The 16,610-nt window shown below is 43.7% G+C and overlaps 1 protein-coding gene across 2 annotated transcripts in view; it reads right to left on the minus strand.

Annotated features, from left to right (window-relative positions):
- Positions 1-8,305: 8,305 nt before the first annotated feature.
- The window catches only part of cep162 (centrosomal protein 162), a 33,046-nt gene continuing 24,741 nt past the window's right edge, over positions 8,306-16,610 (minus strand). For both annotated transcript variants that reach the window (XM_041988596.1, XM_041988595.1), the window contains exons 21-30: positions 14,594-14,757; positions 14,374-14,478; positions 14,044-14,268; positions 13,103-13,306; positions 12,717-13,032; positions 12,504-12,636; positions 12,291-12,432; positions 12,119-12,217; positions 11,896-12,030; positions 8,306-8,622 (exon numbers count right to left, since the gene is read on the minus strand). In XM_041988596.1, coding sequence (XP_041844530.1) covers positions 8,410-8,622; positions 11,896-12,030; positions 12,119-12,217; positions 12,291-12,432; positions 12,504-12,636; positions 12,717-13,032; positions 13,103-13,306; positions 14,044-14,268; positions 14,374-14,478; positions 14,594-14,757 — 1,736 coding nt within the window. In that variant the 3' untranslated portion in view covers positions 8,306-8,409. The remainder of the gene's footprint in view (positions 8,623-11,895; positions 12,031-12,118; positions 12,218-12,290; positions 12,433-12,503; positions 12,637-12,716; positions 13,033-13,102; positions 13,307-14,043; positions 14,269-14,373; positions 14,479-14,593; positions 14,758-16,610) is intronic.

The raw sequence follows: 16,610 nt of genomic DNA on the forward strand, positions 1-16,610 counted from the left end.
ACCATACCACTGGAAAGCTGCCTCTCCGTGAGTATGTGTCCTGACTTTAGGTACAGTCAAGAGGCCAGTATCGGATGACCTCAGGGGCCGCAAGGGTTCATAAGGTAAAAGCAAATCTGAAAGATAAGAAGGCCCAAGACCATTAAGACATTTAAAAACCAGTAAGAGAACCTTAAAGTCGATCCTGAAACACACGGGGAGCCAATGCAGTGATTCTAAAACCGGTGTAATGTGGGCCCGCCCTCTGGTCTTCGTCAGCACATGAGCAGCTGAGTTCTGTAGAAGTTGTAGAGGTGCAATACTCTTTTTCTGAAGACCAGAGAGCAGGGCATTACAGTAGTTAATACGACTGGTGATAAAAGCATGCATCAGCATCTCCGTGTTGGCCCGAGAGAGAATGGGACGGACTCTGGCTATGTTTTTTAGGCGATAAAATCCTATTTTAGTAACATGCTTAATATGTGGAATAAAACCAAGCTCAGAGTCAAAAATAACGCCCAGGTTTTTTACTTGTGATGATGGGTTTAATGCGGATGCCTGTAATTTAGCTAAGAGTTTCTCTCTCTGAGCCTCAGGACCAATGATTAAAACTTCAGTTTTGTCCTGGTTAAGCTGTAAAAAGTTTTCTGCCATCCAGGATTTGATGTCTAAAATACAGTTGAAAAGGGCATCCATTGGTCTCGTGTCATCAGGAGACATGGAGATGTACAGCTGAGTATCATCAGCATAACTGTGGAAGTTTACTCCATGCCTCCTGATGACACTGCCAAGAGGGAGCATATACAAATTAAAAAGAACAGGGCCTAAAACTGACCCTTGAGGCACACCACATGCCATTTTATGGATCTTAGAGGAGCATGTATCCAAACTTACCATATAAGTTCTGTCTGTGAGAAAGGAAGTGAACCAGTTGTGAACAGCACCAGAGAGGCCCACCAGGTGTTTTAGTCTGTTTAAAAGAATAGTGTGGTCTACTGTGTCAAAGGCTGCACTAAGATCCAGTAGTACCAAGACTGAGAGGTTCTGTGAGTCACAGTTAATCCTAAAATCATTTAAAGCCTTCAGGAGAGCAGTCTCTGTGCTGTGGTTCACCCTAAATCCAGACTGATATGTCTCAAGGATATTTCTACTATTTAAAAAACCATTAAGCTGAATAAAAACCAGTTTTTCTAAAATTTTACTTAAAAATGGTAAGTTGGATACAGGTCTGTAGTTATTAAGATCATTACAATCCAAATTGCTTTTCTTCAGAAGGGGCCTCACCACCGCCGTTTTAAAGGCCGCAGGGAAAACGTGCATCTGAAGAGAGCAATTTATCATGCATAAAAGCTCGTCTTTAAAAAATCCATAAAATGATTTAAAAAGTGAAGTGGGAATTGGGTCTAAAAGACATGTGGTGGGTTTTACTGTGGAGAAAACTTTATCAAGGATCTCAGCATTTACCAGGACAAAACTGTAAAAGTATTTATATAGCGCTTTAATGTACCTGGAATGATACCCAGAGGGCTTTACATTATACATCACATTCACTTGTTCACACATTCACACACTGATGGTGGAAGCTGCCATGCAAGGCGCTAACCACGACTTATCAGGAGTAATCTGGGGTTCGGTGTCTTGCTCAGAGACACCTCAACATGAGTTTGACAGGCAGAGGGTCAAACCGTCAGGCAACAAGACGACCACTCTTCACAAGAAGCAGCGGAGTGGAATATTTAATGTGGCTCGTTGCTCTGACACAGAACCTGCAGCCCGGTCAGTCAGCTGGTGTATTAGACCTGATCAGTGGAGAGAAGGGAGATGATTGCTTAACTACGTGACACAAACGTTTCAGAGGGCGGGTGAAGCTCTTACAGCTTGTGTGTGTCCACAGGATGATGCCACAATCTGTTTCAGTCACAGATAGTTTCCTAAATCGTTTTTATTGCAAGAAATATTATTTACCATTCACTCTGATCATTAAATGTGTATCAAGCTAGTAAGTCTGTCCTAAATCGTTTTTATAATGTTATCCATCCTTCACTCTGTATCAAGTAGTAAGTAAGGTAATCAAGACAGAAAGACAGGCGACGACATATTAAAATTAAATGCAACGTTGCCGTTGATCGTGACGTTTGAAGGACGGAGATTTAACTGCGACAGATGTGTATACGGAGAATATCACACACTAGGATTTCTTAAAGTTGTGTATATGGAGGGTATCCAATGCTAGGATCTATCACAGATGTGTATCTGCCGCATATCCTATACTAGGATTTGCCATAGATGTGTATACGGAGGGTATCCTATAATAGGATCTGTTACACACCGATCTTCCCGTATGTCCCCGGAAACAGTCAGGATGTGCCGCGGATACGGAGACTTGTATCCGCTTGGATCTCTCCGGATCTTTGGTCTTTTTGTCCAGTGATCTACCAACCATAGGAAATTTATCATTTTTAAAGAACCACATTTTTATTTCTATTTTTAGGTTTTGAAATAAAGAAAAGCAAATCTTTTGCAGAAAGAGGAAAGAAAGACTTTATTATGTGGGATGAAGAAAAATAGTTTAAAAACAAAATTACTGCTACTTTTAGTGTCGTGATGTTGTGGAAAGTCAATGCAATTATTCCATGAAAAACACAAAAAAAACACAGAAAACTTGTTAAAACCCTGCATTTGTTATTATATATATATTTAAAACAATAGTTAGCTCTTTAGCATGTTTAGGCATGTATTAAGAGCCACAGTGAAGGTCCAGAGAGACACTTGCTGCTCTGGAGCCGCAGGTTGAACACCCCTATAAAAGAAGAGCAAAGTCTCCACATAGATTCACTAATCTCTCCACTTATTGATGTACTTCATGTACTCTAACAAGATAACTATATAATGCAAACTCATAAAAAGTAGTTTGATGTTTCTCACTTATCTAAAACCTTGATATTTATTTCAGGAAATTGGACAAAGTTTCTTTTTTCTTACACTGAGATGAGGGATGCACCGATACTGATACCAGTATAGTATCAGTCTGATACTATGATACACTGTGCATGTACTTGTACTCATAAAAGTGTTCAAATACTACACAACCCAATACCAATGTGAAAACCAGGACTGCCAACATTAACATGTTAATACAAACAGAATTATTATTAATATTCATCATGTGGTTACGGCGGTGAACAAAAACCACTTTAACCTCCTTATTTGTGAAGGTGGTGACAGTTTTCTAGTCTTACATGTGGAGGAAGCAGCAGGATGACCCGTGTGATCATCACACCAGCCTCTCTGACATCCTGGTCCACACTCCTTACCAGTAAAAACTAATGGGATCTATTAGTACTCATGTCGGTACTCTGTATTAGCCAGTACTTAAATGTCTTCCCTAGCGAAGATGGCTGCTTGTTGCAGTGTGTGTTCTGGGACTGGAAGGCCTTGAAACAAGTTTTAAGTTATAATTGGGTCTAAAAGAGTCTCAGTGAGTTTATTTAATATAATGTGCCTGTAAAATAACCGATTTTAGGATAAAGTAAGTAAAAACCATAAGACACGGTTAATAACCTTCCGCGCTCTGCTCCCTCTCTAAACCAGACCAAGAAGGCTTTTTGTTGGAAAAAAGATTCTAAGTCTTGCTTAGATTCATCATTTTTGCAGTGATTCTTCGAGTAATGATTTTTTCCTTCAACAAAAAAACACCTGAATGTGACACAGAGCTGCTCTGTCCTGTGCTGCGTTCGAGGACCAGTTTTTAGCAGTAATTTAAAGTCTCCAGTGATTGGACAGCAGAGCCAGCGAAGCTGCATCTCGCCTGACGTAGTCGACAGCGCTGATGTTTAAATCTGATCAGGTCTGTTTCTGTTTAAGCCTACTTAAGCTACTGTGAATGTTTTTATTTCTTTGTTTTATTTAAGCCTTCTTTCTACGCATTTTTTCATTAGAAAAATGAGTTTACTATTTAAAATTTTATCAAACTTTTGAATGAACAACTTAAAAAAGTCTGAACATTATGACGCTTTAGATTCACTAATCTCTCGTTCTTGATGCACTTGTAATGGCAAACGTTCCTACTCGCTCTCCTTCAGTCGGTGTACCTGTCCTATGAGCCTAATCTTTCCTTGCATCCGATTGGCTGCATGGTGTGTCAGTTAAAATAAAGTCCCCCCGCTGTGGTAGGTCAGCTCTACACCGGTCCCTTCTATCTGTAGACCCCCAACCACCATGAGCTCTGACGACTGGGAGCAGTGTTTCTTCCTTCTCCGTATCATGACATGAACATCACACACCATGTTTTCTTCTTCATGTGCTTCTAGGCTGTTGGTCACGTATTCACATCTTAATGCAGATGTGGCTCCAAATGAGGGCACATGCACTCCAGCGGGTACAAGAGAAAATAGAGAAAAAGTGCTTTTGTATAATTTAATAATAGTGTCACAAATATTTCAGTAAAATATAAAGAGAAGCTTATAAACTAAAGTTTAAGGTACATATTCTCTGGATTGGAACGCCTTCACTGTTTCTTTCATGTCCACTTTGTTGCAGCATTGATTTATTTCTGAGGACAGCCTCCTTTCCTCCAAGCGGTTCCTTTTCATATCATTTTTACTGAATTCTTTCTCATTTTGTATTTTAGAAATTGCCATTTGTTGGAATAGTTGCAGAGACTCTGAATTTTGAATTTCAATGATCGTTTCTTTTATGTGTTTACAATCATCTTCAATTTTCAGTCGGCAGGAGTTAAATTTCCAGTAACTTTTGTGTTTTCTACCATTGCTGGCAGAGCCGAGTTTCCTTTCTACAATGCACAGATCGGTTAGTGGAGCTTTGGAAATGAAATTAGCAGCTGGCTCAGCGACCAGCCAGGTCAGTCCTAGAGTTGGTTTGTGCCCAGTAAACAGTTTCTTTCCTGGATTTTGGATTCTCCATGTATCTACTAGTGACTTCTGTCTGTGACTTACTGACTGTAGTGAAAATTTTCAAACTGGGAGGGGCCTCTGTCTTTCCATTCATCTGCTGTCACATTCCAGTCGCCTCCCATTATAATATGTGGGGTATAGGAGTTTAAATTCTGAAACCATATTAGTTACAATTTCAAACAGAGACAGAAATGGTTTTGTGACCATATATATTAACTGTTCAAGTAGGTTCAACTTTTATCCCGTGAGCTTCAGTGAGCTTCTTGGTCCATTTCATACAGTGCAGCAAAAGAGTATTTATTCAGCCACCAATTGTTCAAGTTCTCCTACTTAAAAAGATGAGAGGCCTGTAATTTTCATCATAGGTAAACCTCAACCATGAGAGACAAAATGAGAAAAAAAAATCCAGAAAATCACATTGTCTGATTTATAATGACTTAATTTGCTAATTATGGTGGAAAATAAGTTTTTGGTCAGTAACAAAAGTTCATCTCGTACTTTGTTATGTACCCTTTGTTGGCAATGACAGGTGAAACGTTTTCTGTAAGTCTTGACCAGGTTTTCACACTGTTGCTGGTATTTTGGTCCGTTCCTCCACGCAGATCTCCTCTACAGCAGTGATGTTTTAGGGTTGTCGCTGGGCAACACAGACTTTCAACTCCCTCAGAAGACTTTCTATGGGGTTGAGATCTGGAGACTGGCTAGGCCACTCAAGGACCTTGAAATGCTTCTTATGAAGCCACTCCTTCGTTGCCCAGGCGGTGTGTTTGGGATCATTGTCACGCTGAAAGACCCAGCCATGTTTCATCTTCCATGCCCTTGCTGATGGAAGGAGGTTTTCACTCAAAATCTCATGATGCATGGCCCCATTTATTCTTTCTTTACATGGATCAGTCATCCTTTGCAGAAAAGCAGCCCCAAAGCATGGTGTTTCCACCCCCATGCTTCACAGTAGGTTTGGTGTTCTTTGGATGCAACTCAGCATTCTTTCTCCTCCAAACACGACAGCTTGAGTTTTTACTGAAAAGGTTTCATCTGACATTCTCCCAATCCTCTACTGGATCATCCAAATGCTCTCTAGCAAACTTCAGATGGGCCTGGACATGTACTGGCTTAAGCAGGGGGACACGTCTGGCCGTGCAGGGTTTGAGTCCCTGGCGGCGTAGTGTGTTACTGATGGTAGCCTTTGTTACTTTGGTCCCAGCTCTCTGCAGGTCTTTCACTAGGTCCTCCCGTGTTCTGAGATCTTTGCTCACCATTCTCATGATCATTTTGACCCCACAGGGTGAGATCTTGCGTGGAGCCCCAGATGGAGGGAGATTGTCAATGGTCTTGTATGTCTTTCATTTTCTAATAAATGCTCTCACAGTTGTTTTGCACGAGGAACAAGCCTTCTGTAATCAAGCTGTTTTTATTAGCCTTCAAAGCAGCCGTGAGGACTGCGGTGGGGCCTCGCTTTACCTCCCCTCATTCTCGTTCTACAGGTCCTTCGCAAAAAATTAAAATATCAAGAAAAAGGTCAAAATTTTTATCACTCGTTTCAGAAAGTGAAACATTCGTGACACACAGAGAAAAATATTCCAAGCCAATAGTCCATGTGCTGGTCCACTGGGCTTGATTAAGTCCAGAGTCCATGCAGCTGTCTACCAGGAGATTTTGGAGCACTTCATGCTTCCTTCAGAAAAGCTTTTTGGAGCGTTTGACCCACTGCCAGGAGAACCAGAACCTGGCTCAATGACCATGGTGCTACTGTGAATGACTGGCCAGCACACTCGCCTAACCTGAAGATGACACCAGACCCAACAATGCAGACGACCTGCATCGAAGCAACCTGGGCTTCCATCACACCTGAGCAGGCTGACTGCCTCCACGCTGCAGAGACCCAACCAAGTACTGAGTGCATAGGAACATACCTGTCTGCAGCCTGACATCTGTTTAAAATATCCTTTTTATTCATCTTATGCAATATTCTAATTATCTGAGACTGAATTTTGGGTTTACATTTTCTGTAAGCCATAATCACCACAATTCCAAGAAATAAAGGCTTAAACCTTTCCCCCTGTGTCATATATGAGTTTCACTTTCTGAAATGAGTGACACAAAACAGACCTTTTTCATGATATTCTAACTTTCTCAGGTGTAACTGTATCTGTGGCCATAGCTTCTTCCTCGCTTCTTCGTCCTCTCTCGATAGCTCGGCCATGAAATCTACATATCGTCTCCTTGACGAGCCTCCGTGTAAACAGCACCACAACAGGGCGAGGTTTGCTGTCACCCCTTCAGCCGACTGTATGATGTCAACATATCTTCTTCCAGCTGACGGACTTCTACGTTGGGAATGAGCTTGTTGAAAAACAGCAGGCCATCTGCTTTGACGTTTTCTCCTTCGACTTTCAAGCACCACCTCGTCTTGTATCTTTCCTGCTCTGAAACCCGCTCTGAGCTCAGCAGTTCATTTTGTGTTCCTGTCTTCGTCTTTAATTCCTTGATCCCTTCATTGTTAAACTGGACAGCTTTTGCTAAGCTGACTATCATGTAGCTGCTCTGCTGAACTTGTTGTCTGAGTATTGTGCGTCAAATTTTTGTCATGTTTCAAATGGTTTCTAATATTGTGGTATTTGAGACATTATCAACCTGCTCAGCCTTACTTTTCCTACAACTGGAATCTTACTGGAGTGGCGGGTGCCGCATCTTTCCTTTTGCTAGCTGTGTTTGTTTCCGTGGCATAGTCATGCTAACATTTCATTTTCTGCTCTTGCTTTATCGCCATCTGTCATTGCAGCGTTTCCTTCATGTTAAGGTTTCGATTGTTCATCTTTGGTTTCATTTGGACCTTGAGGAGTGGTTGTCAGAGTTCATGTTGGCCTTTTATTTGGGACAAAGCGAATGCAGCTATGACCAGATTAACAGCTCCACATGCCATCTTGTCATAAGTCCCTAAGACAGGAAGGTTTGAAACAGGAAGTAGGTCTGAAACAGGAAGTAGGTCTGAGGCAGGAAGAAGGTCTGAGACAGGAAGTAGGTCTAAGACAGGAAGTAGGCCTAAGGCAGGAAGTAGGTCTGAGACAGGAAGCAGGTCTAAGACAGGAAGTAGGCCTAAGGCAGGAAGTAGGACTGAGGCAGGAAGTAGGTCTAAGACAGGAAGTAGGCCTAAGGCAGGAAGTAGGTCTGAGAAGGAAAGTAGGTGTGAGACAGGAAGTAGGTGTGAGTCAGGAAGTAGGTCTGAGACAGGAAGTAGGTGTGAGACAGGAAGTAGGTCTGAAACAGGAAGTAGGTGTGAGACAGGAAGGTTTGAAACAGGAAGTAGGTCTGAGACAGGAAGCAGGTCTGTGAGGCAGCTTTACCTGAAGATGAATGTGCTTCTATGATTATTTAGTTTTTACTTAGGATGAAGATGTAGGAAAAGAAACCGTTTGGCTCAGTTTTATTTTCAGTACGTCTTCAATAAATTACAATAATTTAAACAAAAAGTAAAAAATCTGCACAGAGAACAGCAGGAAGCTGAATTGCCATCAGATCAGCTGTTCTGGAGGAGGGGGGCCATCTTCAGGGTGTCAGGAGTGGGGAGGACCACCCCCTGTTGTTGGAGGTGTCTCAGGATGTCCAGGATGGAGTCCAGCTCTGAGCGGAAAGCCTCCAGCTCTCTGCTCTTGTCCTGGGCCAGACGCCGCCATCGCTCAACCTCTGACTGGAGATCAGCTTCAGGAACCTGCAGCATCCCTCCGACGACCTGCAGACCCCCCCACAGACATCGTCTTTCATCAGAGGGTCTGTTTACTGCTACTGAGAATAACCTGATGGAAAAATGTTCTGATCTCATCAGAAACAGACAGAAATTCTAAAAACATTTTCTTTAAATTTACTGATTTAATGTGTCAGAGATCCACTGAAAGAAGACGCTCCAGGTTTTAGTTTCTTCCAGAGTAAATAATAAATGATTTATTAAGTGTTTCTCTGTCATTCACTAACTCAGAGGAACTTTAAGTCTAACGTTGGGACATATCCTCTCCACCTGTTCAACTTCCTGTTAACACAAATATCTGCTCAGCCAATCACATGGCAGCAACTCAACACATCTGGTCATGTAGACGTGGTGAAGACGACTTGCTGAAGTTTAAACCAACTCCAGCTCAGCTGCTTTGTGGCGCCACCGTGCATCAGAAACGTCTTCTTGGCTTTATTCCAGCCATAGAGGAGCATTATTTTTCTTCTTTTCACACACACATAGAACTTTCTGCTCACTGGTTGATCTTTGGCTGCTCCTGATTGGACGTTACCGTCAATCTAAGCTCTCTGATTGGTGGAAAGTCTGACAGGAAGTGGCTTCATCGTCGTTTCCAGGTCTAAATAGAGGTCTCTTAGCAACATAGTAGTGATAAGTGATCTACTGGGGCGGCTGTAGCTCAGGGGGAAGAGCAGTTGCCTTCCAAAGGGAAGGTCGGTGGATCAATTCCTGATTACATGTGTCACACCCTTGGGCAAGACACTAAACCCCAAGTTGCTTTCTGATCGGGGTGTGTATGTGTGTGAATGTAATTTGTAGTGTAAAGTGCTTTGAGTGGTCAAGCTGACTGGAAACGTGCTGTACACGTCTATTTATTTCCCTTCGGTCACATCATTCGTCACCATGGACTTAATTTTCACTTAGAGAATAAGACAGAACTCCTCATTTCCGGACCCAGTTCTCTTCTCCCCTCTGTACAGAACTTTACCCTCCTCACTGATGGTCTCATGGTCACCCCCTCCCCTCTGTATGTAACCTTGGTATCATAATGGACTCCACCCTCTCATATCAAAGATACATTTCACTAAAGCCTCGTTTCCACCAACGGCTGCAGCTCGGGACGGTTAGGGTGTGGATATGATCTGTAAACTGTAATCTCGCTGCGTTTCCACGGTTCACCACAGCCATAGATGCCTCAGCTACGTAACATGACGCCTTCCTCAAAGTAGAACCTAAACACGACTCAGAAACAAAGGAGGAGGATGGAGGTCATCCAACAGTTTGTGTTCTTTCATCTTGCTTCGTATCGGGGTTTCAAACAGAGATTTAATCAACAAAAAGAAAATCTGCTGCCGGGTCGGATGTTAGGGTACTTTCAGCTTTCGTGTGTAGAAACACAAAAAATGCGGTGCTTCAAACATCCTTCTTCCACCTCCATAACACCGCCTGCCTCTGTCCACTCCACCCCTCAGCCAACACCAACCTTCTCGTACTCATCACCTGCACTAAGAACCGGACCTTGGAGGACCAAGTCTTTGCTGCGGCTGCCATGTCACAAATCTGTAACTGTGTGATGCTATTATGTCAAAATGGAGCAAAATCTTTGAGGAATGTTTCCACCATCTGGTTCAGGGCTCCAGACAGCGATCAAATGGTCGCATTTTTGAGTGAATTTTTCATCCACTCGCTTAATGGCGACCGATACATTTGCCACTATTTTTCTTGTAGTAGTTATAGTTGAAATTATTTTGTCGCTAACAAACTTCTGCTCCCCTCTTCAGCCCAGAAGATCACAGTAATAACAAATTAGCTGCTGGTTTGCCGACTCAAACTAACTTCAATACGAGAAAAGGAGACAAACACCAACGAAGAAGACGACAGCCGTGTGAGCGGAGACGAACGACCACTGTGGTTGGCTTATGTGTGGAAAGAGGCGGGTATTGGAGGAATTTATTATTCCTTAGTGTTGCCAACTTAGCGACTTTCTCGCTATATTTAGCGAGTTTTCAGACCCGTCTAGCAGCTTTTATAAAAAAGTGACTAACAACAAATCTAGCCAGTTTTTCTGGTTTTATTGGAGACTTTTGGAGACTGAGGTGAATGAAGGTAGTTTATCTTCCCAACGAGGAGCGGTGCTGTGCAGACCCTCTCATACGAGGCTTGGTCTTCTCACAGCAGCAGCAGCTGCATTCAGACGACGTTCACCTCTGTTTCATGACCAGGCTGGAAATGAAACGTACAAAACTGCTGCTGGATGATCCTGCGCTGGTTTACCGTCAGATAGTAATGTCTGTTAATGAAGAGTGTGGACAAAATATTTAAAAAGTTAAAAGTGTTGTGACATGTTCCAGACTCCTAATTAAACAAAATATACTTAAAAAACTTGACAGAATTCTTATTTTATTTATTTCTTTTGCTGTTCTAAACATTTTTAAGTTGTCTTTTTATAAATTTTTGCCTTTCCCGCTCTTTATGGCAGCATCCATTACAACTATACGTACCAGGCTGATTATGCTAATAAACAATTTCTAGGAAAGCCAATAGCTGCTGTTCTTACTGAGGAGTGGGAACAGTGGCTGCAGAGGAGCATCAGTCCCTGAAGCTGTTTATTACCAGGAACTACATGGACCAGTTGTACCATGCCCTGTGGGGGATGATGAGGACAAAGTTGCCGCTCTGTTTCGACTACAAAGTGAAAATCAAATCAAATCTGATTTGATTCGACAAGTTCTGTGTCTACTTGTTTTGTATTCGTGTGGCCAGTAAGATGTTTTTATGTCAACTGCAGCACAAAAATATGTGAATTGTAAACATTGTAATTTCTGAATTTATTGTTTACATATTTTATCACTAATAAAAATGAGAGGAAATGTGAATATTTGCTTTGCCACATGATTTCAGTGTGCGCCCCTAAATTTTCTATTTAAGCCCCTAAAAATTTAAGGTGGTCTAGAAAAATTTAGTCTGGAGCCCTGTGGATCCATCTATCACATGAAGAGGTGTGGACCTGACAAAGCAGATGATGGATGTAGATCTAGAGCATAACGATGAACAATCGTAATATCTTCTTGTTTCCATCCTCTGTGATTCAGTCAACAGAAACGAAAGGGTTGAAGGATGCAAAGACACGAGACGTAGACTTTCGTTAAACTCTGAATCATGACGCCTTTCTCTGGAGGCTAGATGAAACGTAGCGGCCTGGTTCCAGCTCTGTGTCCACAGCTGTGTTAAAACCTTTCCAGGGAAGGTGTGTGTGTGTGTGTGTGTGTGTGTTCAGACCTGCTGCAGCTCCTCCTCTCTGTGCTGCTGTCTGAGCTCCATGTTCAGGATCTTCTTCTCCAGGCTGCACAGGAGTTTCACCTCTGAGCTCTGAGCTTCTTTAGCTTCCTTCAACTCCTGCAGCAGCCGTGTCAGCTGGAAACACGAAGAGATTCCAAAGGCCAGGAATTATGTTCCGGTTCAGCTGGAAATGGAAACTTCTGGAACAGGAAAAGCTGCTCACCTGCTTCTGCAGAGCATCTTCTCTGCTCCTGGAGACTCTGAGAGCCTCTTTGGATCCCTGCAGGTCATTCAGCTGCTCTTGCAGATGCTTCATGGATATCTGGAGGAAGATCTTAGGGTTAAAGGTCAGGATGAATCTGAGGAACCTCTGCAGCAGGAAACTGAGCTCGTACCTCCTGAGTGTTCAGCTTGTTGCTCAGCTCTGCAACCTTGGAGGATGAGTGCTCCAGGGCGTAGGTGGCCCGCAGATGGTCCAGGACCCGGAGGTGTTCTGCCTTCATGGAGGACAGCTGCTCTGCGAAGTGCTCCTTCAGCCTGCCGGGTCACATGACACAGCTCAGCATTTTTTCTGGTTCAGGTTAAACAGGTGGAAAGTCTCCACCTACCTGCTCAGATCCTCCTCAGCTTTCACGGCTTCAGCCTTCAGCGCCTCCTTCTCCTCCTCACGCTGCAGCTGGAGCAGGTCCACACGCTGCTTCAGAGCCTCGTTCTCCTGCAGAACCTCAGAGATGTGACTTCCTGTTGGAGGGCAAGGCAGAGAGGAGATCAGGTCAGGTTATAATAACTAAGTGGGTTATCTACGACTGAACTGTTGAGACCTGTGAAGACGGTGGGCTGGTAGGTCTTCTCGCACTGAGCAGCTGGAAACGTTTCTTCTGGACGGGTCTCTCTTCCAGTAGCAGAGCCTTGTGTTCTGGTCAGGCCCGGTTGTGGTCTGGTTTCTGTAGAACGGGATTCTGGTGGTGGGTTGGGTCCAGACAACATGTTCCTCCTCTCTTTCTGCAGCCTCTCCACCACGCGGCTCAGCTCTTGAATGCTTCGTGTCTTGGTGGCGAGCTCCTGGTTCAGTCGTTCTATCCGGGCTCCAAACGCAGCCTCAGCTTGGCGCTGGTGTCGTCCTGGACTGGGCTGAGCCTGAACAGGAGAGGGTTTTCCAGGACTTGTGTCCTTCCCACAGAAACCTGAACACCACACACGCACTCACCTTGTTTTTGAGCTGCTGCTGAAGAGACTCGATCTGCTCACGGAGACAGTTTTCCTTCTTCTGGTGGTTTTCCTGGAGGCGACGCAGGTCTTCCTCCAGACTCTGACACTTTGACATCCACGGTTCTGACCTGGCTGCTGCTTCAACTGGCTGTTTCTGCTGCAGCTGTTGCTCCAGGTCTGAGATCTGCTGCTCGTAGCGGAGCTGCACAACAAAAACCCAGATGCAAACATTTACAGCATTGCTTCAGTTGCAGCACTGGTTTCTGCAGCTCTCTGAAGGTCCCACCACAGCCTGTCAGTCAGGCTGAGGTCTGGACAAGTCAACACCTCAAATCTTTTCTTTTTCAGCCATTCTGTTGTAGATCTGCTGCTGAGTTTAGCTGTTAGACAGATGGATCCAGAGGAGTTCATGGTCCACTCGATGACTACAAGCCCAGATCATCATTCCTCCACCACCGTGCTGACAACTGCTATAAGGTGTTTAAGGACAAAACATGTCCACTTTGAACATGATAACCTTCCAAGACTGATGGGCAGCAACAGTTGCTTCTCTAAGATCATTTCTGATGTCTTTCTTCCTTGGCATCGTGTCAACATGTTGAAGAGAGGAGCTGAGTGATGATGATTAGCTAACCAATGTATTTTGCTCAGTTCTGGTTTAAATAAATACTGAAATCTTGTCATATATGAGGTTCTGGTAGAGACCAGATGAGTTTTCATTACTGCGATACAAAAAAAACAAACAAAAAACAAAAAAAACTGAAAAATAAACAAATTTACTTTCACTAACACTGAATTAACTTCACTTTCAAGACTTTTTAGAAAAGAAAAAATGTCCCTGAAAGTTTTTCCTGTGTTAAATAATTATTTTGACTCATGGTTCAGATTCCAACGATGAGTTCATGTTCAAACCGGCCGTAAAATCATGTTCAGTTCTACCTTGATCCTGTGGAACTGCTGCTCCATGGTCCTCAGGCTACGTTTGGCATCTTCATCGTGGCTCTCCAGCTCTGCCTCCAGGCGCTGAATCCTGCGCTCCAGCAGAGCATTGATCCGGCCGGGCGGGGACGCTCTGGCGACATCTCCAGCCGTGGCTGCAGCATAAATCAGAGCTGGCAGCGAGTTCGGGTTTCTGCTCCTCAGAATCTGCTCCAGTTCCTTCACCTGGCCAAAACAGGTGAAGTGGTAAAGCAGGAACAACAGCATGGTCCTGAGAAAGGAGGGTGGAGGTCAACAAGTCTAATTTGTGTTAATATCTGTGGGACAAACCTGTCTCTCCAGGTCCTTCATTTTCTTTGAGTCCACAGATTTGTCCCGGGCCTTTCTCTGCTGCTCACTGCTTCTTCTGCCCACTTCCTGTTTCAGTTTTTCCACCTGGAACAGAGACCAAAACAGCAAACATTATGGAATAAAACAATGAACTGGAGGACTGAAATTCAGTTTTCAGTGTGTTTCTTCAGGTCAAACTGATGTCAGAGCGGAGCCTCACCTGCTCTTTAAGCTGGTGAATCTCAGCTGTAGCCGTCTTCAGTCTGCCAGCATCTCTGTCCAGAAGCTCCTGGTTTTCAGCAAACCACTGCAGCTTCTTCTTCAGGGTCAACACTTCTTCTCTGTGCTTGTCCTCCAGAACACGCATCTCAAAGGTCATATCTCCTGAAACATTCGGAAAGGATCCAAACTTACTGTGTTTAACTGAGCATTAGTGTCGACTATCATCAAGCCTGTCTGCATTCTGCAGCTGGAGGGGTCAATTAAAACACACTGGCTGTAACTACTGGTTCCAACCAAGGTCTGCAGAAAAGCATCTCTGAACACATCCAACCAAACGTCATTTACTTTAACACAGCAGCATCTTCCATGATGCTACCACTCCTGATGAAACCTCACCTGTGTTAGCTTCATTTTCATACCAACATGCTTTACACACAGTTCAGAACTGCAGAGGAATAATCAATTCTTTTTGGGTCATTTTAGAGCAGAAGCAACAAAAAGCCTCTTAAGAGATAAATATCTTTAAAATAAAAGCAGCATAAACATGTGCAAACGTTTGACGGTATTTATGTTAGATTTGCAGAATGTGGTGAGGCCAACTTCACCCAGATGTTACCCGGCTTGCAGTCGTACCGTCATGATTTTTTTGTCTCATACAGGACTAGCTTGTAGAATTTACTTGCAATACCATACCCTAGAACTACTTTTTACATTGTGCTGAACATTACCCTAGAACTACTTTTTACATTGTGCTGAACATTACCCTAGAACTACTTTTTACATTGTGCTGAACATTACCCTAGAACTACTTTTTACATTGTGCTGAACATCACCCTGGAACTACTTTTTACACCGTGCTGAACATCACCCTGGAACTACTTTTTACACCGTGTGGAACATCACCCTGGAACTACTTTTTACACCGTGCTGAACATCACCCTGGAACTACTTTTTCCACCGTGCTGAACATCACCCTGGAACTACTTTTTCCACCGTGTGGAACATCACCCTGGAACTACTTTTTACACCGTGTGGAACATCACCCTGGAACTACTTTTTACACCGTGTGGAACATCACCCTGGAACTACTTTTTACACCATGCCGAACATCACCCTGGAACTACTTTTTACACCGTGCCGAACATCACCCTGGAACTACTTTTTACACCGTGTGGAACATCACCCTGGAACTACTTTTTCCACTGTGCCGAACATCACCCTGGAACTACTTTTTACACCGTGTGGAACATCACCCTGGAACTACTTTTTACACCGTGTGGAACATCACCCTGGAACTACTTTTTACACCGTGCCGAACATCACCCTGGAACTACTTTTTACACCGTGCTGAACATCACCCTGGAACTACTTTTTACACCGTGTGGAACATCACCCTGGAACTACTTTTTACACCGTGCCGAACATCACCCTGGAACTACTTTTTACACGTGCTGGACATCACCCTGGAACTACTTTTTACACGTGCTGGACATCACCCTGGAACTACTTTTTCCACTGTGCCGAACATCACCCTGAAACTGCTTTTTACACCGTGTGGAACATCACCCTGGAACTACTTTTTACACCGTGTGGAACATCACCCTGGAACTACTTTTTACACCGTGTGGAACATCACCCTGGAACTACCGTTTACACTGTGCCGAACATCACCCTGGAACTACTTTTTACACCGTGCTGGACATCACCCTGGACCTACTTTTTACACCGTGTGGAACATCACCCTGGAACTACTTTTTACACCGTGTGGAACATCACCCTGGAACTACTTTTTACACCGTGTGGAACATCACCCTGGAACTACCGTTTACACTGTGCCGAACATCACCCTGGAACTACTTTTTACACCGTGCTGGACATCACCCTGGAACTACTTTCTACACCGTGCTGGACATCACCCTGGAACTACTTTTTACACCGTGCTGGACATCACCCTGGAACTACTTTTTACACCGTGCTGGACATCACCCTGGAACTACTTTCTACACCGTGCTGGA

This window comes from Melanotaenia boesemani, chromosome 6 (assembly GCF_017639745.1).
Source record: "Melanotaenia boesemani isolate fMelBoe1 chromosome 6, fMelBoe1.pri, whole genome shotgun sequence".
In the NCBI taxonomy this organism is placed as follows: domain Eukaryota; kingdom Metazoa; phylum Chordata; class Actinopteri; order Atheriniformes; family Melanotaeniidae; genus Melanotaenia; species Melanotaenia boesemani.